Source organism: Cucurbita maxima, unplaced genomic scaffold (genome assembly GCF_002738345.1).
Source record: "Cucurbita maxima cultivar Rimu unplaced genomic scaffold, Cmax_1.0 Cma_Scf00028, whole genome shotgun sequence".
NCBI lineage: Eukaryota > Viridiplantae > Streptophyta > Magnoliopsida > Cucurbitales > Cucurbitaceae > Cucurbita > Cucurbita maxima.
This window is the reverse complement of record NW_019272044.1, coordinates 1,450,183-1,472,375: the sequence shown is the minus strand read 5'-3', so window position 1 is coordinate 1,472,375 and position 22,193 is coordinate 1,450,183. Positions and strand designations below refer to the sequence as shown.

Genomic DNA, 22,193 nt, shown 5'->3' with positions numbered 1-22,193 from the left:
TTGTGTGATACAGAGTAATCAACCATCAAGATCTCTTGATTTTGATGGATGAACTATATGATAATTTGCATGTCTGACTCCAATAGGGGAGAACCTTACCGAGTATTTTCATATTCACTCTATTTTAAAATGATTTTCAAGTAAAACCAAGACTGTAGCATAGGAGTGACGAGTATGGTGGAAAGAACGACCATAAAACGACTTAGAGTTTTATGTTTGAATTTATTATTTAAGACGTTTCGGTGTTAAACTAATTTTATTATTTTAAGTTTTGTTGAATGTATTAAGATATGATATTTGGAGATATATTTTAATAATTAATTAGGAGTATATCTGAGATATTTAGGGATCTGTTAGTAGTATATTTTATGTTAGATTTAGATTTGATCAGTTCTATATTATATTTTTCCTATTTTTAGGTATTAGGTGATAGTTTATATCCTATTTAAACGGGGTAAACATGAATGAAGATCATACTTTCGATCCCAATTCAATTATCTTTAGCACGTTTGTATGTATTTTAAATTATAAATTATCGTTACATGGTATGCATCATCTAACGAAACTGCGAGACCTCATGCATGTTGTGTGCCATAGAACATAAATTACTTCTCCTTATATGTTTGTACAAACACGTACCTACAAGAATGATTTTGAGAAATATAATAATATAAAAAACGAAAGTTTGATATATTGCCCCGAATAGACGCTACGTATATATCTGTATGTTGCCTTAACACGAAACACTTGGAAAATGAAAGATTAAAATAATAAAGTTTAAAAATATTTAAAACCAAAAAGGAAGAAGTAGGAAGGTTTAAAGGAATAAAATAGTAAAGTTGCTGCCCCCTTTAATGACAGCTCTTTTGCTTTCAGTTTTGAACACTTTTTTCAATACTCAATCAAAGACGTGTGCTTGCTATAAACACAAGCTATAAAACCCTAATATATATAATTAAAACGAACACGTAGACATAATTAATCTCAATTTGTTGGTTATGATACAAGCTCTCGTAGTTTTGCTTTCAGCTTCTCGACCTCATATCAATGAAATAGTAGCTCTCGTAGTTTTGCTTTCAGCTTCTCGACCTCATATCAATGAAATAGTAAGCTCTCGTAGTTTTGCTTTCAGCTTCTCGACCTCATATCAATGAAATAGTATTCTTTGATTATAAACTCATAATCATTTCCTAAATTAGTCGATGTGGGATTTGTTATTTAGTTTTGGAAAATGGTAAGCATTAAAAAATTATTTTGTATTTAATATAATTTTTTTTAATCCAATTTAGAAAATTATTTTTTAATGAGTGATTAAACAAGATAATGGAGTTGGAAAATTAATTTGAGCTATTTTTTTAAATATTATTGGAAAAAGCGGATTTTTTTAATGGTTGGGAAATTATTCTAATTTTTTATTTTCGTATCTAACCTAAATTATACTTCAAATGAAATACTAAATATTAAATTAATTTTTTTAAAATTATTAAATATATATTGATAATTATTTAATGAGTAAAGTTGACTATAATTATTTTAAATGCTAATAATAATTCATAGAGATAATCCTAAAAAAAATGTTCATGGTTAAAACAAAATCATTTTTTTTTTTGTTTGCAATTTTAATAATTTAAAGTAGATTTGGTATAATATTTTTTTTAAAAATAAAAAGTAATGTAAATTTATGACAATTGTGAATAAAAAAATATATAATTAATTATTTATAAAAAAATTTGTATTGAAAATGAAATAAACTAATATATTTGATAAATTTAGAACTTGGTTTTCACACGACTTTTTAAAATAGTCATTACAGGTGAAAATTAGTCATAAAATCGAATTCAAAACTCATATCAAGCCAACCCAATAATAATTGGAATCGAGGCACAGTTTAAATAAGAGAAAAAGTTAGGTCCATTCGTCATAGCCGTCTAAATACTGTGTGACCAACACCTAAATAACTCTCTGTTAAGGTCTTGGATGTCCGACTTCCAAAGGGTATGGCCAAGAAAAGTGTCATTATTGGCTATTTCCTTAATTTCAACCTTGAAACCACGGTCATTTTGGCATTTTGAGTAGCCGCTCGTGGTCATTATTGACTCTTGGTCGACTAAGGCTAATAGGCCAAAATGACCCTAAAAGAATTGTCGAGAAGTTCACCAATAAAGCAACTATCAAAGTCTGATACTTTATGGTTTGAATTTGATGGGATGTAATATAATTTTTTCTTTTTTCCATTTTTTAGCATCAAATATATATATATATATATATATTTAAAATAAACAACTTCTAAATTATTTGAGAATTTTGCAAAAAAAAAAAAAAAAAAAAAAACCAGTTATAACTACCAAGAATTTAAAGGGTGTTTAGAGAACATGGCAAGATCTTCTGTAATCCATTGCTTTCAATGACTTTTTGTCCCATGATCTTCTAGATTTCGATCAGACGGTCAAGAAACATCCATCAAAGTTGACTTAGAAGAAATATGATTGGCTCTCAATTAGTTGTTCACCACCTTTGGATGTCTGCCACGTGTCTAAATCACAACCCATCATTCCAGCTGCCAATTGACGCTTCTACAGCAATAAAATTAGTGAAGGTCGGTTGAAAAATGATTTTTAATTTTCAATTCTTTAATGAAGCACGATCCCCCAAATATGGAAATAAAAAAATACATTATAAAATAATTAATTATATTAATGAGATTTTTTAATATAAAATATTGGAAAATTATTTTTCAATAATTTTGTTTGTCCTCATTTTAATTTATTACCTAAACATATGGCGCCTATATAATATTTTATAATTACATTTATGTTTGTAACCAAAAGTAATAATATTGAAATTATAAATAAACTAAATCCTAATAAAAGATTAGATTTAACATTAAATATAATACAAATTATATACCAAATGTCGAACTTTCAAGCTTCACTCGAATTAACAACTATACTCGGGAAGTCATTTAGTCTTGATCAGACACATGTTACTATGAGAGATGATGAAACTAGCCATCATTTAGACCTGCCTAGTGAGGCCGAGTAACAACCTAAACACGTAATTCAACTCAAATGGTATGGTTTGGGTTAAGTTAGGAACGTATTTGGGTTGGATTGGGTTCAAATAAATGAAAATTGGTTTTAACCGAACTACTTACTTAAATTTATTATTAGTATTAATAAAATACATATTTACTTACGATACAATCATATATACATATATTCATTCAACTTCATAATTATTTTTTCTTACAAATAAATTTTAACTATTATGAAGAAAGATTTTCAAATTTAGTGGTAAATCTTAACCAAATATACTATAAACAACTTGAATAACTTGAATTATTGGGTTCTGTCGATTGGATTGTGTTTATTATTTAACCAGACAATTGGGTTAGGTCTAAAAAATGTCCAAACCTAACCGAACCCAAATTATGAGCATCTCAGTATTTCTGCAACGAATTTACAACTCGGACAATTGAGTTTGGTCTAAAAAATGTCTGAATCTGACCGAACCCAAATTACGAGCACCTCTACTAAAGGTATTTCTGCAACGAATTTACAACCCGGACAATTGGGTTAGGTTTGAAAAATGTCTACACCCAAATTACGACCACCTCTACTGAAGGGATTTCTGTGACGACCCTAGACCACCACTAACAAATATGGTCCTATTTCGGGTTTTGCTTATGAACCTCCCCTCAAAGTTTTTAAAACGTGTCTGTTAGGGAAAGGTTTCCACGTCTTTATAAAAAGGTGTTTCGTTCTCCTTTCCAACCGATATGGGATCTCACAATTTCTAACGAAGAAAAGGGTATATATAAGCTCCTCGAACTAACTAAAAAACTTATTAAGCCTTAGAAATAATTAAAATGATGAAGAAAAAGAAGGATGGAAGCAACTTAGGAAATAAAAAAGGAAGGGATAATTATGAGAAAAGTAAGACAAAAGGCAAGAAGTAATGAAAAAGCATCTGACTTTGAATTATTAAAAAAAAAAAAACAAAATAAAATCAAAAACTTATCTTGTAGTTTGACTGAATAAAAAGTAAATTGTAATTAAAGAAAAATTAATTAAGGATTTTAATGACAATGATAGTGATGTAGTGAATTGAGTTAGCCAAGTCCGATGATTAAGGAGAAACTTGTTCTTCCTTGTCTCTTCCCTGTGACTTGTGGGAATATTCTTAATTTAATCTAAACTTTTTATTCGGTAGGGTTTCAAATAGGTGTTGTCCTTTTAACTTTTATAACGGGTACCTTTAAAAACTTCGTACTTGATCGTTATTTGACTGATCAAAAAGTCACGGGAAAGAGAGAGAGAAACCCCAGCTGCTGATCTCGTCGGTCGTAAAAGTTGAGCTTGGCTTGACTCCTCTTATAGAAAACTCTCATGACGTACAGTTCGAGTCGCATCTCAACTCTTTATTCTCCTTGCATTTGCCTCTCCTAGCTCGTATCCAACTTAGTTTGTCGATTAGTTAGACTTTGTCTCAATGTCAGATTGTTGATCGATTTTGTCTCGGCTGGTTTGAGTTGAGTTATGAATTTATTAGGGTTCAGGTGGGTTAAATAAATGAAAACTGTATGAGTCTGGTCAGTTCATGATATTCCGTAAAACTAGGTTGGATTGAACCAAACGAACTTAAATTTGTTGTTAATTTTAAAAAATACATTGTTTTCTTTTCTTATGATACAATTATATTACGTATATTTATTTTAGTATTATTTAATTTCATACCAAAACAACGAAAACCAAAGGAACTCAAAAAGAAAAAAAATAAAATTATAGTTGGATTGAGTTAAAATGAACGTTGTATGAGTAGAAAAAGTTACAATTGGGTATAAGAAATATCCCAACTTAACCTAACCTAACCTAACCTAACCTAACCCAACTCACGAACACTCTTAATCTGGACACATTTTGCTACAAATGTTTTTTTGAAACTTAACCTAACCTAACCTAACCTAACCCAACTCACGAACACTCCTAATCTGGACACGTTTTGCTACAAATGTTTTTTTGAAATCTTCATCTTCTCAGCTCAAGTTTGAATTAGTTATGAAATATATGATATTAATAATTTTGGAGAATATATTAGTTAGGGAATATATCAGGTATATTGTAATCCATTAAATTTAAACCGCAGTATATTTTATTTTATTTTATTCTCAAGATTTAGTTAATTTATATTTTATTTATAGGTATTAGTTGATATCTTGTATGAATTTAATTTAAAGGTTGTGAATATTAATGAAGATTGAACCTTCCATCCCAATTATATTTCTCATGAGTGGTATTCTTTTGTTGAGTAATAATATTTTCATATCTATTCACACTTTTGAGTTGTAGATATTACGTCAAATCTCACAATCACCTGCATTGTGTCGTTCATCGTTTCCTCACTTAACCTAACTGTGGTTTTCTGCATTCGGCCATCCTTTCCATAATCGATTGCGTCTCCATCACCTTCAACCATACTCAAATGACATTATTATACATTTTCAGATTTGTAACCTCAAAAAATTTCAGGTATCCTATCTCCATTAATGCATAGAATTTGGATCAAGATTCAGAATCTTGATTCAACACCTAAAGGCCTCGACATTCTTTTGCATCTTTTGCAACATGATCACGTTACTTACTCCTCGTTTCTAAGAGTAAAAACTGTTTAGTCCTCACTCACATGTTTTCTAGGAAATTCCTCGGAAATCACCCAACATACAATTGCTCTAAACAAAACATGCTTAACTTTGGATTCCTTATGATTGAGCCACCGAAAAAAAAAAAAAAAAAAAGGTGCGTCTAATTGGCATAGGTAATAATTTTCAATTCTTTTAAATGTTTCTCAGTCATTTTGTCATCAAAATCACTCTCATTCAAATATGACCCTACGTTATTTATATACTCCTCATTTACTCGGGTGTCACATATCCACGTAACTCTATAATATATATATATATATATATAGTTTCAAACATGAATAATAACTAGGGAAATTAATAAAAGGAGCTAGAGTCCCTAAATCATATACACTAGCCGTCTCAATTTCACTACAGGATTAGCCATGTGATGATCATCTTAGGGTGATCCTTTTGTCGACAGATTGTTTTCGACCTTTCAAAAAGGCCACATATCTTTAATTATTTACCGACCTTTCTCCCTACTTTCTAATATTACTAGAAAACCTCAATTATTTCAATCCTATTATTTTTTTATTTATTTATGTGAATTATTAAACCATTCTCCTCTATCATAATTAATCGAAATTAACTATTGAAACTTTCATCGAATAAGATAATAAGAAGTGTAACCGTTTAAGCCCACCGATAATAGATACTGTCCGCTTTAGCCCGTTACATATCATTGTCAGTTTCACAGTTTTTAAAACACATCTACTACGGAGAAGTTTTCACACCCTTATAAGGAATGCTTCGTTCTCCTCTTCAACAGATGTGTGATCTCACAAAAAGTGTATCTGATTCAGTAACACTAGTGTTTTAATTTTTTTTTTATCATAAAGTGTGAAATCCCACATCACTTGAGAAGGAGAACAAAACATTAAATCTCTTTCTGAAAGCACAAAGAGAGTAATATCTACTAGTAGTGGGCTTGGACTCTTACATAGATACACGACTAGATGTGCTCAAGCGGATTCATCATGCTAAGATATATAATGTGATATCCCACATTGGTTGAAGAGAAGAACGAAACACCCTTTATAAAGGTGTGGAAATCTTTCCCTAGCAGATGCGTTTTAAAGCTTTGAGAGGGAGCCAAAAAATGAAAGCACATAAAGGACAATATCTGCTAGCGGTGGATTTGGGTTGATATATGTGAACTTTTTTCTATTCAAATTCTACTCGGAATTGATTCTATTCTAATTGAAGTGGACGTTTGACATTTTTAATGTTCTCGAACTCTCATTATATTCAACTTCGCTCAGATCTTAAATAAATATTTTCTTGTTTGCTTCGTTCGATAAAGAGTAAAAATATAAAAAGAAAATAAATAAGTAATCAAGCTTTGTTTTGCAACTAAACAAACATAGAAGCAAAATAAGTAATGCTTTTGTTCAATGAACAAAGGAAGTCACCAAAACATGAAGCTAAAGCAAAGGAGGAAGAAAATGACGTCATCCATGACAAAATATTCATAAAAATAATATTCCTTTAAAATTTAAAAAAACCTCCAAGTTGGGTTCTTTTGTCTATAATTTTAAAAAAACCCATGTCTCATTTATTGAAACCAACAGAATCCTTGTTCAAATTCATGCATTTTGCAAGCTTTTCACCCTCCATTTCTAGGGTTTTTTTTTCGGTACAATATGATGGTTGAATTATACATCTGTTATCGTTTTTATAAATTATAGCAGACGGGTTAAGAAAAACAACGATGAAATGTAGCTAGGTTTAGATCATAGTCATGTCAAATAAGTTTGTAGTTAAGTCCCGGGACATGTATGTAGGCCTGCCTAGTGAATTCTAGAGAAGTAATATGCATTCGATCCTACTCAGAAAGAAAAGTAGATCGGAAGGATTAGTCACGAAAAGTAGGTCTTACCATGAACCATGAATGTGATTGTATTTCTCGACCCCAACAGTAAAGCCACATACTGGGTATTTTTAAATACTCAAATTATGTTAAATATTTTTATAAGTAAATGCAAAAGCCCCATATACGAATAACGAGATCAGCTCAAGTGGTCATGAAACCAAGACTAGATAGTCGAGTACGACATGAACATTTTATCACATAACTTTCATATTTTTCAATTAATTCTATTTGAAATGAATTTATGCATATAGTAGAAAAAAAAAAAGAAAAAAATAGGGTTGGTTACAATTTTGTGAGATTATTTTATTTCAACGGCTTAGATTCAATCTCTACCAATAGAAGTGAATTATCTTCAACCGTCCGATCGTATGTGGCAGCATCCAATACAGTCGAAAGTACAACCGTCTGTACTTTCAGCAAGCCCACTGGGCAAGTTATTGGCCCAACTTCTTCATGGCCCAAATTTAGTTAAAAATACCGTTAATTTCAACAATATTCTCAAATTTAAAAAAAAAAAATTAAAAATAAATTTAGGGTTAGTTTGAGATAAAAAATCATTAATATTTTATTTAAAAAATACTCTTTTTAACTCTTTTTGATAAAATTATCTTAAATATCATATTTAAAAAATACACTTTAAAATTTAAAAATAGGATTAACACAATTTAGCGAGACGATGTCATATGGACAAGATAATTTTAGCAAATTGAGCACCTTAGGATCGGGAGCGGCGATCGACGAGTCCAAACCCTAGTACTCCCAGACCAAGCTAGGCTCAATGAGTTAGAATAGAGAAACTTGGAGATGAGAGTCTATGTCAATGTTATCTAATTGCCCTAATAACCTAGAGAACCACTCGGGAAAACTAGAAAGACTAAGGTAGCCCCCCAAGCTATTATCAGTTGGCATGGTGTCGATACAACTTCTACTTTCCTTTCTACTTTAGTACTAGTATCGTCGAACCAAGCTTAGGTTAGTTAAGGTTGTATGACCGACAATTCAGTTAGATTGCCCTGCACAATAGATTCGTTCTAAATGGAGATGTGGAATTATGCAGGTAGTCTTAGTAACAAGCAAGCATGGGGTAGTTACTCTCCCAAATGGTCAGTTTGTCGACTAACTTTCTATGGGTGACAAACAAGCTAGTATACACCATAATGCCCCCATTAGAGAGAGAGTTTTACGAGGTAACACTGCAACCAGAACACCGGTTAAACAATGTGTAGGCTAAGTTAGTTACCTAAGTATGTGAGACGTAAGGATTGTACACTAGAGCCTAGAGAAAAGTCCATGGTGATTCGTTGGGTGAAGGATGGGATGAGAGTCTATAAGTAGGTTGCTTGTTGGGTACAATTTTATACTCACCCTTCCTACATTTGTTTTTCAAGTGACTGAAGTTCCAGGTCGAGGCGAGGAGGTGTTTGGAATCTCTAAAGCCAGAGGAGGCGTTTGAAATCTCTAAAGCCATAGAGGGGTGTCGACCTGAGGTGGCTAATGTATCTGCATGCGCGCAGACGATTTTTTTTTCTATCATTAGCATTGACTTTGCCTAAATTCTTCTCCTTCAATCATAGCTGGTTGTCGTTTTTCATCTCATGCTTAAAATGTTGTTTAAATTACTGCAAAATAAACTCGATATTAAGATGATATAGTTGTTTTTGCTTACTACAAATTTCAGATACATATATAAGACTCGCTCTTGGTCAAATACGACACGTCTACCAAATTCTTTGGTGGCCTAGAATAGGGCACAACCTGATGGTCAGGAGTACTAATTATTTTCAACTTAACACTCGGTGCATGGCTCAGGGGTTCAGCGGGATTAGTAGACTAAAGATACTCATTCACATCTCATAACATAACCAACTCATAAGTATAAACTAAAGTCAACATCATAATTACTTATCAAGAATTTCTAACATGCTCGTATCATATGCATGTGTTCACGATATCGTTATTCAATGCATGCCATTTTCATCCATTTAACATTTATAGCTTCTAATCACATGTTCGACATGCTTTACTCACATAGAATAAGTTAAAACTTATATAGGAGTTTTTACAAGTTACTTACTTGGATCGCTAACTACGTCTCTTTCGTAATTTATTCATAATTTGGTAATTTAGTCACAACTCCTCCTAATTATATCAATATTAATAATTTTCAAGGTCATTATAGGAAAATATTGTTATAATAGGTAAAAAAAAGAGTCGAACACAACGAATCAGAGGTTGACACATGTCTGCACATACTCACACACGCCCCCAACACACCATCTCACACTCTCGGGCACTCTTGGCTTCACGAGTAAGTCCTCTTGGCCTTTGGACAGGCACGATGCCTGATCTTTTGGGTTAATACCTGTTGTATCTTGAGCTTGATTTTTCTCTCTACAATTGTAACGAACCACGAAACAAAAATAAATCTATAAATTTTTTCAAAATTTAAATGAAATTTATAATTTTACATACCCATGGATAGTGAACGGATGAACTAAAAACAAAAATAGAAAAAAAAAAAAAATTAGAGAATCAAAACACAAAATTATCGTTTTTTGTTTTGGGATTGATGCTGTTCTCTGTGTATGGCGGTGAAGATGGTCGTATTTTTATTTAATATTGTGGAATCGGCTCCGTAGGGAGGCTGCTTCGCAATTGTGGCTCAAAAGTGTTCGAACACAACGCCCAGAGCCCATCCCGTTATCATCTTTCCCACCAATTTCACCTCAAATTCAATCCTATTTACGAAATCAATTGCAGTTCTTGGGAAAAGAGAGCAATTTCAAGTAGCGACGGGAGACGCTAATCGTGAGGAGGAAAATTGAGTGTCCACCAAGCTTGAAAAGAAACCAGACATGGCGATGCGAGAGCTTGTTACTGGAGGAGCTGCTTGTGCTGTTCCTGGTACATCTTCTTCTTCTAACCCTCTAGGTGCCCTTGCCAACGCCATAATTGGCTCCTCATCCAAGACCCAGGTTCTTTCACTCTACCTTCTGGATTTTAATTTGATTTTTTGTTTTCTTTTCATGAATTTGTCGTTTCCTCGTTTTGTCAAATCAGATTGGTAATTCATGTTATGTTTGAACTATAATCTGAGCAGGAAAGGCTACGGGAAATTCCTACATCGCAGCTCACAGGTCCAGAAAGGCCTTTTGCCCCTGCGAGCTATGGGCAGCTCCCTGGCTCTGAATTTGATCATCCACCGCTTCATCCCAAAGAGCAGGTTCTTCTTTGTTTTTTGTTTTTTGTTTTGCTTTTAGAATTCACATTGAATCTTGAACTTATCTGTTGTTTCTATTTTGTTTGATGTCAGGCATCTAATTTTTTTAGCGGCTTCCACTCGGCTGCCGATCAGAGTGGTCTGGCCTCTGCATGGAATGAGGTTCAGGGCGGTCCTCCTCCTGTCCACTTGAGAGAAATGCAACCAAGTCTTGCTGAATTTGATCGAATTTATGACCAAATGCCTGCTTCGCAGCATCAACCCGTATTGGATGGTACTTATGAGTTTCCTCTTTGTTCATTAAAATTCTGGATGGTTGATATTGTTGGCAGTTCGATTGCGTTTTGTGTTGGAATCGAACCCTTTTCGAAGGACTTTGGTCTTGATAACGAAAATTTAGTTCAACAGCATTCGTGGTTTGTTTAGTCTGGGTTCCCAATTCATGACTTGAATTCAACTTCTTAAATCCGTAAGTAAAAAACTCCATAGTATATTTAATTGAAGAACTTCCAGATCATAGTCTTGAAACTATTATTTTTAGTTCATCCCAAAGTTATAAACATTTAATATTGACTATGTAACATCTGATAGTTGTTAGAGCTTGAATTTGGTACTCTTTCCAGTCTTACTAATTATTTATTTTTTGACTTCATTTAACTGTAAACCAGGGCCACCGCAAAGAATTCTGTCAAACTTTTTGCACTCATTTGTAGAGAGTAGCCGTGGTGGAATACCTTTTCATCCTGCCTCTCTGCCTTTATTGGGACTATCTGAAGGTGATAAACAATGTATACGAGATCGTAGTAGCATAATGGCTCGACATTTTTTTGCAGATAAGAATGAAGACTTCATAAATGCACAGGTTTGGCGATTTCTCTGTTTAGTACCATTTCATAAGAAAGATTGTAGTTAGCTTTTTAATACCAAATTTTCAGACATTTGCCAAGCACTAGTTTAAGTGCAATAGGATTTCACCGTCTTCAGGTCACGTCTCATGTTTGGCTCTCATCTTTTCCCTTTTTGTTTAACTTCATGTTTTCATCTCAATTTTTATTTTTTACAGATTTATTTATTTATTTTTGGGTTAAGAAAGACTGTTTCTGCTTATCTTGAAAGAACAAAATCAAATCTTGAAAAAGTATTGTTTCTTAAAATATTTACGATCTTCTAGATAAGAGGCAATGCCTTGATGGAAAAAGTACATGAAAAGGGGAGTCATTGGCCCTAGGCACCAAATATATTAAAAAAGTGATCCTCTAATAGTATTAGTAAAAAGAACTTTAGTCACAAGAAAAGAGATTGTAAACCTTTTTATTATTCCAATTGAGTTTGCGAAGAGAAGGATTGAACATATTAACTTTCTGTTAATTCAATAGGTATGAATTGTAAATGAAAACTTATCGAGTTTCTTTGTCTTCTATCCCTCAGGTGAATGCACTTCTATCTTCCTTAGACATTGACAACAGTAGACAAGTTAGGGGGCCTCAACCTGGTAGGTTTCATGAGTTGGAGGATTATTGGAATGAATCTCAAGCTCTCCAGAGACCTGGTGGTCACATTGCAGACGGATGGGCTTCTGAATATAGCCTAAACCGGGAAAAGTATGCTGATCATGAGGCTTGGGCTCAGTCTTTCGAACAACAACATGGTGCCAATGGATGGGCCTCTGAGTTTGAGAAGGTAAAGAGTTGCAGCTTGTCCTACAAGCTGCACCTATCCATATTACATTATCTGTGGCTGGACTAGCTTTCTAATGATTGCATAGGTCTTTCTGTCGATGATCATTGTGTAAATTTTAAACATCAATAAAATTGCTTCTTATATATATTTAAAAAAAAAAAAAAAGAAGCATGGACTAAAATTGGACAATTAAAATTACATGAATAAAATGAAATGAAATCCAAAGTACAGGGACCGAAATGATATTTTAACTTTTTACTTCCAACAACCTTGGGGAAATATGTGTAATTATATTTCTTTCACTCTTGGCTAGTATAATAATTGATTCGGTATGCACAGTGCCTAATTTGGCTCTAATTCAATTATAATAACTTATATTTGCCTCCGTGGTTGTGGATTGTAATTCTCTTGATATATTGCCACAGGAGAAGTTTCAGTTAGCATCGGCAGAAAAAATGGCAGGTGGTAATATGATGAACTTAGCTGCAATGGAGCAGACTCACAGGCTTGCAAAGACGTTAGCTGATAATAACGACCCTAAATTTCAGGTTGATATTTTGTATTATGATTTTAGTATTTCATTTATCTAAAGCATAACTAACGTTTTCATTTTACCTTCGTATTTGATAAGATCGCATCACATAAGCAAATTCTGTCAAACAGTTGGTTTGATTAATAGGCTTGTCGATGTTGTAAAATTAGTTTTAATAGAAACAAGAACTATAATGGTATACATTATAGTAATTTCTTTTTACAAATAAAAGCAAAGGTCAGATTAATGGCTTTATTGATGGAAAATACAACCATCTATTAAAATTTATTTTTCTGACTTTATTTCTTCATTGGCATCTTATATAATTGTTTTAGGTTAAATTATAATTTAGTCCTATTGTTGTGTATATTTAGTTCCTAAATTTTTAGGTTCCAATTATGCCATCAGCTTTCAATTGTGATCTTAATAAGTCATTTTTGTTAACATTATTACTTAAGTGGTGAATAACTCGTTGATTAGATTAGCACGTGTTGACATAACGTGGCACAAGGACTAGGCTAGTTGGATAAAATCAGGTAATGTATTCGACATGCCCACCCCACAAAGTTTTTAGGCCATCAACTTTGTTTTGTCAAACTGTCGTCTGTTATGGTGTGTCATACTGTCACTTAATGATATTCCTCTAGATAGGTGCTTTTGCATTTTCTATGCTTCTTCTGGATTCTGTTTTTTTCCCTTCAAACTACACAATCAATTCATCGAGAAGGCCAAATTTGATATTTGATCCATTTGGCATGCAGAACTCGAAGTTTCTTCAGTTTGTTTCAAAGATGAGTAGGGGTGAACTTATTATTGAAGATAATCAAGTCAAGCGAAACTCTTTATCTCCATCAGATAACTGGGCTTCCGAGTACCAGCAACAGTATAATGGAGGTCTTCCCTGGGCTGATGAATTTGTAAGTCATGAAACAAGTTGTTCCCCTTTCTTCCCCACCTTGCAGTTTGACAATCTGTCGGATGGGTGGGTTGGGTGTTTTTATGAATAATTTTCATGTTTGATTTTTGTTTTGTTTTCATTATTCATGGATGAAAATGGGATGCAGAGAGTGCTAGAAATCCTTCCCATAGCCAGGGGTGGAGACTAAATATTTATAGTCAAAACTTTACATTATGAGGAAAAATTAGATGGAAACAGAGGAACTTTAATTGTTTGAATTAAAAACAAACTCGGGGGAGCCCCCTCCTTTTTGCTTCCCGGTCCTTACCAGCTTGGAGCAATGAGGTTATAACATAGGCTTCCAATCGTCCAAAATTCTCTTACCTCTTTCCAAGTTATTCAGAATATGTGAAATCAAATTAATAAGTTATCTATGTTTCAATGAATTGGTACTAAACATACATTGTCTCCAAGTTATTTGGTTAACATACTATTTAAGTGCTTGTACAAAACTTATTTTTCTAAAAAAAAAATGGTTCCAGGTTTCTAATCAAACTAATCGGTGGGCTGATGAGTTTGCTGAAGAGAAGCAACATATGTCAGATGATCCATGGGTAAATGAATTTTCCAAGTTGCACATGCAAGAAGACTGGGTGGAAGAATTTGGTCAGCAGGTTGGAGAAGGGGCTTCTGGAGAAGCCGATAATTGGGCAAATGCATATGATGAGTATGTCTGATATTTTACTTCAAGTGACTATACTGTAATGCTGTAAACACCTGTCTATAATAAATTCTTTTGTGCCTTCTGCTTTACCTTCCTGACAGGTATCTAATTGAACAAGTAGCTGCCAAGGGAAAGACAGATGCTTCAAAGGGAATATACGTCTTTTCTGATATGAACCCATATGTTGGTCATCCTAATCCCTTGAAGGAAGGCCAGGATCTGTTCCATAAAGGCCTTCTGAGTGAGGCAGTGCTCGCTTTAGAGGCTGAAGTTATGAAAAACCCTGAAAATTCTGAAGGTTGGAGGCTTCTTGGAATTGCACATGCTGAAAATGATGATGATCAACAGGTATTTTACGTTATTTATGTAGAATTTTTGGCTTTTAAGACCAACTAGGTATTTAACATTCTTCAATTGAAATGATTAGAAATAGAAGATCAAATAAACGATTTATGTTTTTTTTATACAGAATAATTAGTTTGATAGATTTTTGCTTATATTGTCAAGTCATATTTCTCTACAACTTCTATGTTTCTTCCGGATTTTCAACTAAATTATTGAATTGAAAGCACCATCCCTTCAGTTGTTGTGGTATTTAATATTCACCGTTTTTGGTAAAATTGTCAAATCTCCTTGTGGAATCACATATTATGTAGTCAAAAATCAACTTATTGATCTACTAAGTTCCTGTGATGAGTTGAACTTATTCCCGAGTTTCCAAAACCTTGGGAATTAGTTATTAGAATATGTTTGTAGATGAAAACTGAAAAGATTCGAAGGGGCTCTCTCAAATTTATTACATTCTCAACTATTTTCTAGAGGCTTACTGTTATTACTACCAATACTTTTCTGACCTGCGTAATGGTAATGCTTCCCAATCTATAAATTTTTATATGTGAAAACTGGGTAGAGTTTGTATGTCAAAACTGAAAAGATTTGAAGGGACTTGCTCAAGTTGTGTATGACATGCTCAAACCATTTTCTAGAGGCATGCTGTTATTACTACCAATGTTTTTCTGACCTGATGGTAATACTTCGGATTCTATAAATTTAGGTGATGCTTTTTCATGGCAATTGTACATTCGATATTGTGGTGTGCCATGTGATTATTAACTTCGGATTTCTGATTATTATTTGTACAATAAATATGCTATAAATTGATATATGCAGGCTATTGCTGCCATGAAGCGGGCACTGGATGCTGACCCTACAAACTTAGAGGTGCTTCTTGCGCTTGGTGTGAGTCACACAAATGGTCAGTGGTTGCTTCATCATCTAATTACATGCTGTATATAATTTATATCGTCACTTCAGCAAATTTTTAATTATCTTGACTGAATGACAGTAGTTATTATAGTTGAATCTTTGTAGTGAGTTTGTAGATAAATTATATATAGATCTGTTAAAGATTTTAATTTAATTATGGGTTTGCTATTGGTCAGAAGATGAGGTTTTTTCCCCCTTTTTTTAAGAAACAATTTTATTGATGTATGAGATTACAAAAAAGGGTAAAACCCACAGAAAATAGCCTTTTGGGCATGTGGGTCAGGTTGACCATCAACTATTGTCCTTTTAGGTTTCTTGATGTCGTTCTCTGGTGTCAATTATTAAACGATAACCCCATGGTTTGGCTAGGTGATTCAGTTGGCAAACTATAACCTGGGTTATGGGTTCGAACTAAGGTGTCTTCCTACCTAGGATATTGAATATTATTTTTCTCTAGTAGTATCAAATGTATAGGTTCAAATTGCTGCCCTATGAAATTAATTAAAGCATGCAGTATTAAAAAAGAAGAGAGGAATTTTAATCCAAATGCTTCAGCCTGGCTCCACATCTCAACTGTTGTTAGGTCTGAAAAGGATTAGGATGATTTTTTCCAAGGGAAAATGAAGACGGTGGGGTGATGTGTGAGATTGGATTTAATTGACCGTCTTTTGTTGGCATTTATCTGTAGGGATGTTTTACTTTCCCTGTCCACCAATCGGGAAACCTTTGTAATCTTCATGGTCCTCTCTTTTAGTTCGCCACGTAGTCATCCCTTTGTAATTGTTTCTCAATTACTATGTGTGTTTCTTAAAAAAATAATTTGATTGATTACTAAAATAATTACTGCAGAATTAGAGCAAGCTGCTGCTTTAAGATACTTGTATGGGTGGTTACAGCATCACCCAAAGTATGGAATGCTTGCAAAACCGGAGCTTTCTGATTCATTGTACTATGCAGATGTAAGCACCATGTTATTTCTGCTCATTCTTCTTCAGCTTTTGTTACAAACTTAGAAATCTTGGGAAATTTATTATTGGAAAATGTGTCTATCTGTAGTTTATTGCTTTAGCATGTAGTGGAGGCTTAAAAAATTAGGTGGAGTATGACATTTGCGATGAAATCCAGTCATCTGATTACATTAATGTGCTAAAATTATTTTCAAGTCCATGGGCATTACTTTTTGACACTTTCATGATTTCTGCAGTGTGCTAAGTAAGTGCTATCAATAATAGAATCTGGGTTTGGATGTTGTAGCAAATAGCGGAAGTATCCAGAAACATTTTAACTGCTGATATTTTTGAATGCATTGCCATTATTATATTGATATATATTATTGGTTGGCTTGGGTAACCTGTCCGAATTTAATCAATTTTTTTTTCTGCAAACTGAAACCGCTGAATTGAACCAACCTTGGTTTCGGTCGGTTTAAGTGGTTTTTTTGGTTTTCCCTCGAGTGCAAGACTGTCACTCTTTGGAAATCTAAGGGGGTGGAGAGAGAGAAAAAAAAAAAGATTCAAAGAAGCAATTTGCTTGACGTGAAATTTTCACTGAATTTTTCATTGATTTGGATTTTGGATTTCATTAGCTTGACTATTTTGTAATTATCCTTTAAGTCTCTTGATTGGAGCTTTTCTTTTCGTAGTTTGACTCCCTTTTTTCTTAATGTTGGGTGTATTTTTTATTGCCCTTGTAGTCTTTCATGAGCAAATGTTTCGGTTTTTTTATAATAGCAATAATAATGATGAATAAATTTCATTAGTAACTAGGAGTTTTTAGCATGGAACTTAAGATGCTTTTGCATCATGCATCCATTTCCCTCTTTGGTCTAAAACTATGCACCATTTTCTTTTTTGTATGTGCAGGTAGCTGGCTTATTTAACGAAGCTGCAAAAATGTTCCCTGATGATGCTGATGTGCACATAGTGCTTGGTGTCCTTTATAATTTGTCCAGAGAATTTGACAAAGCAATTGCATCCTTTGAGACAGCCTTGAAACTAAAGCCGCAAGATTACTCTCTTTGGAACAAGCTAGGTGCTACACAAGCTAACAGCATTCAAAGTGCTGATGCTATATTAGCTTATCAACAGGTATCACCCCTTATTCTCTCCATCTCTAGAATGTATCTTTGCGCTTACCATTTTTTTTTGTGTGATAAAAACGAACTTCCCTCAGAAAGAGTTGACATTGAATTATTATTTTACAAAGAGATGGTCTTAATTCCATAAGAGAGGGTGAGAGAGACGACGAAAAGGCTGGCAGTTTCCATTTAGGGTAATGAAAATGGAGTGTAAAGTCTTTAGATACTCCTAAGGTGAGAGTTTGGAGGAGGTAGAGCAAAAGCAGCGAAGAGAGGGGAAATTGTGGGATTGATTTGTATTCAACTAGTTGCTGCCTTCTGGATTGAGAAGTGTTGGTTGCTCTTGGGGTGTCCCAAAGACAACAGATTCATTAGGCAAACAAGAGGTTATGACTGTGTTATGGTTAGCAATTTGCATTCAGTAATGGTAGGGAAGTTTAGGAGATTTTGCCAAACCACAAGGATTACATTGGAAGCTTTTAAAATTGTAGCTAGGGACGAAGTTGAAACAAGCACAAACTCTTGGGTTTGGTAATTAATCAGGAAGAAATTGAGAAAAAAGTGAACACCTTGACAAGTTAGAGGAGGAAAGATTGTCTGTCTGTAGAGGAAAGGGAGGACACTGTCCACCTTCGTGTGAGAATTTCTTCATTACGGCGGGGTTGTATACATACACGTATTTTAGTAGACGATAATCACGAGAAGAATTAATTTGCTTCTGAACTCAAGGATACAAAACAAGTAGTCACAGAATCAAGGGTGCAGTAATGTCCTAACGTTAAGATTTAAAGAAAGAGTAATGCTTTTTCGATAACAAGCTGAGCTTCCATTGAGATTAAATTAAAGAAAGAGTAATGTTTCTATACTGATCTTGTAGAAACCTGTGGTGAAGCTTTGACCTGAAGTTTGAATTGATTTTTCAATTTTATGCGTGCCCTTCAGTCTATGGGTGGAAACGTTTTATAGGATTTTTCTTGTGTATGGTCATGGTCTCATGGGAAATGTTCTTGCTGGCCAAAAACTAAACTGCTTTAGGCCATGAACAACTTGTCTTATCGCAAATTATGTTACTTTTACTTATTTTAGCCTTATAATGACTCTTCTGAGTGTGTTTACTAACTTAATTTGTCTCTTAGGCACTTGATTTGAAGCCTAATTACGTTCGTGCCTGGGCCAATATGGGAATCAGTTATGCTAATCAGGTATATGTCCTATGCTTAATTATTTCTCCTTTTCCAGTCTCAGTGACTTGACAAAAAGTTGGGAAAGTCCTCTTTCTTCAACATATATTTTTTTTTTCGGTTGTTATTAACCAATCATTTCTAATTTCTAGGATGAATCTTTCATTTTCAGTTAAGTAATAAGGTTGTACTGAAACATTGACTTTCTTTCCCTCTGCACTTTTAGGGGCTCTATGAGGAATCGATCAAGTACTATGTAAGGTCACTTAGTATGAATCCAAAGGCAGACAATGCATGGCAATACTTAAGAATTTCACTAAGGTATGTGATTCGGAGCGATTTTATTCTTGCATCACCCACCCACTCTTTAATGCAAATATGAAATCATAGATTTCTCTTTTGCAGCTGTGCATCAAGGAATGACATGCTGGAAGCCTGTGATTCCCGCAATCTTGATGTTCTTCAGAAGGAGTTTCCATTGTGATATTATTCTTCGCAAGCGTTGGATGAATAAGCTTTGACTGAAAGGGTTACGTGTTGGTTATATCGAAGAGGTTACAGTCAAATACTTGCTGGACCGTGGACTGTTAGTCTTCTTTTTAAAAAATTTGTTGGGGGTTGAGGGGGTGGGGGTGAGGAAGTTAAAATGAAATTACCTTTACTCTACACATCAATGTATTCTTTGAGGAATAATTGTGTTTATTACTACACACCCAATAATGACTGTATATAACAATATATATAGCCCATGTACGAACCTCGTTCCTTAGTTTTCAATAAACACAGAGAATATATCATATGATGCTGTTTAATTTTCCTTTCTTTTTATTTCATTATCTTATTAGTTGGCCATTGATTAAAAATGCAGTGAAAGTGATGGAGCTTTGGTTATGGGATTGAGGAAGAAGCTGGAAACTTGCAGAAATGGTGAAGTGATCCTCCATGACTACTTCTCTACTCTGGTAAATACAAAAACTTTGGCCTTCTCTTTCTGAGCTACACGTTGATGATTTCTGGCGTCATTTGTGTTTGTAAGTCCATATAGGGGAAAGCTTTGTAGTCCGTCCACACTGATTCCGTGTCTGTTTTTTTATCTCTTTATAGCACAATAGAAACATACTCGTACACTTCATACACAATGATTTAGGTAGGATAATGCAGTAACTCTGATGGAAGGATTGGTACGATCCCCACCTTATTAAATAAACCACCACCCATCTGCTTCTGCTCTCTCTGTCTCTGCCATTTTACTTGTTGCACACGCCCCCGTTTCTTCCTCCTTACAGCTTTCACACGTCCCTACAATACCCAGTTGCATCCTACTCTACTCTTCTCATTTATTTTCATTTCCTGCCCCTCTTAAGAATCTAAAATAGTTGCGTGATATCTATGCTATTCAATTGTAGGCTTATAAGAATGGCTTGATGGGTCTTGTGTTGTTATCTGTTTTTGTGGAATGTAAGATTCCACCTCGGTTGGAGAGAAGAACGAAACATCCTTTATAAGGGTGTAGAAACTTCTCTCTAGAAGACGCGTTTTAAGAACTTTTGAGGGTAAATCCGAAAGTGTAAGCCCAAAGAGAGCAATATCTGCTAGCGGTGGGCTTGTGTTGTTACAAATGGTATCAGAGTTAGACACTAGATGATGTGTCAGCGAGGAGGCTGAGCCCCAAAAGGAGGTGAACATGAGGTGATGTGCCAGCAAGAACGCTGGGCCCCGAAGGAGGGTGGATTTGGTGGGGGTTCACATCGATTGGAGAAAGGAACGAGTGCTAGCGAGGACGCTGGATCCCGAAGGGGGTGGATTGTGAGATCCCACATCGGTTGGAGAAGAGAACGAAACACCTTTTATCAAGGTGTAGAAACCTCTCCCTAGCAGACACGTTTTAAAAACCTTGAGGGTAAACTCGAAAGGGAAAGCTCAAAGAAGACAATATCTACTAATGGTGAGTTTGGGCTATTCATGGAATACTTCTATGATCTCCTTTCTCCGAGGCACATGCACTAAATCTCATCTCATTATAGGAGGATCCTCAAGGCATTTTACATTCCATATGTGGTAGTGATAGCTCTACCTATTTATGATATTAGAAACTCGAGATTTCAATGAGTTCAAACTCAATTAGTGAAGGGAGAGAGATTATGCTAAAATCCTTTTCTAGTATATCATAAGTCAGTTTCCTTTGTGTTTGTATTCTATTCATTTGCCTTTCAAAAGTTTCGTTTTCATGCTTCTTATTTTCAAACGAGAATATAAAATTGCCTCTTACAAGGTCTGTTCAAAAGGTAGCGGAGAAACTCGTAAAATATTGAAGTGTCGATTGTGCCGGTGTTTACTATTAAATTTTTACTCATTGATATCGTTTCATAATAATTTTGGTAAATGACGTTAAAGGAATGATACTTTTCATTCTCATTTTCTCTCGTCCATTCAAAAGAGGGCATTCATAATGTTTAAGAACGCTTTTTATTTCATTTGTCAAAGCATTTAAAGGAGAGATTCGTGTTGGATGGAAGATCGGATCATCATTACACATTGGCTAAGTTACTGATAATCTCTTAAAAGTTATAGGTTTGAATTTCTGCTCTCAAACTCGATTTTTTTTTTTTTAATATCAATTTACATGTAGTTTATTGGTAAATATATTGATGTCTTTCTTCCGTTCGAAAATTTGTTTGGTTGTATTAAGAATCATACTAAAATATGACCCATTCATGAAAAAAATTCGAGCTAATAACATATTTTAAATATTTCTACAAAATTAATAATTTGAGACGGGTTGAATTGAGTCGAAGCATATATTATTGATGAAACAATTTTGTTGAATTGAATTATAGAATATTGATGATTAATACGGAAAACTTAAAACTCCGTACCCAATTATTGAGAAACTATTATTTGAAAATTGTTGGCGTGATCTTTTGGACAAAATAAATCTGATAACTCAATTAATTTTGATTCCATTTTCATGTGGAGAGTTGTAAATTTAATAGTTCTTATATCATCTTATATGAAATAAATTTAATCGGTAGCCTAGCGCGTTAGGCATTCTATCTAAAGTC

At 34.0% G+C, this 22,193-nt stretch overlaps 1 protein-coding gene across 1 annotated transcript; it reads left to right on the top strand.

Annotated features, from left to right (window-relative positions):
- Positions 1-10,072: 10,072 nt before the first annotated feature.
- LOC111500246 (peroxisome biogenesis protein 5-like) lies at positions 10,073-19,948 on the top strand. The gene is made up of 15 exons (XM_023151948.1): positions 10,073-10,528; positions 10,654-10,776; positions 10,867-11,047; positions 11,442-11,635; positions 12,202-12,453; positions 12,879-13,001; positions 13,747-13,902; positions 14,426-14,610; positions 14,709-14,955; positions 15,778-15,862; positions 16,723-16,832; positions 17,736-17,960; positions 19,087-19,152; positions 19,358-19,452; positions 19,537-19,948. Exons 1-15 carry the CDS (start codon positions 10,409-10,411, stop codon positions 19,613-19,615), a joined length of 2,241 nt encoding a protein of 746 aa, XP_023007716.1. The 5' UTR covers positions 10,073-10,408; the 3' UTR covers positions 19,616-19,948.
- Positions 19,949-22,193: the final 2,245 nt, after the last annotated feature.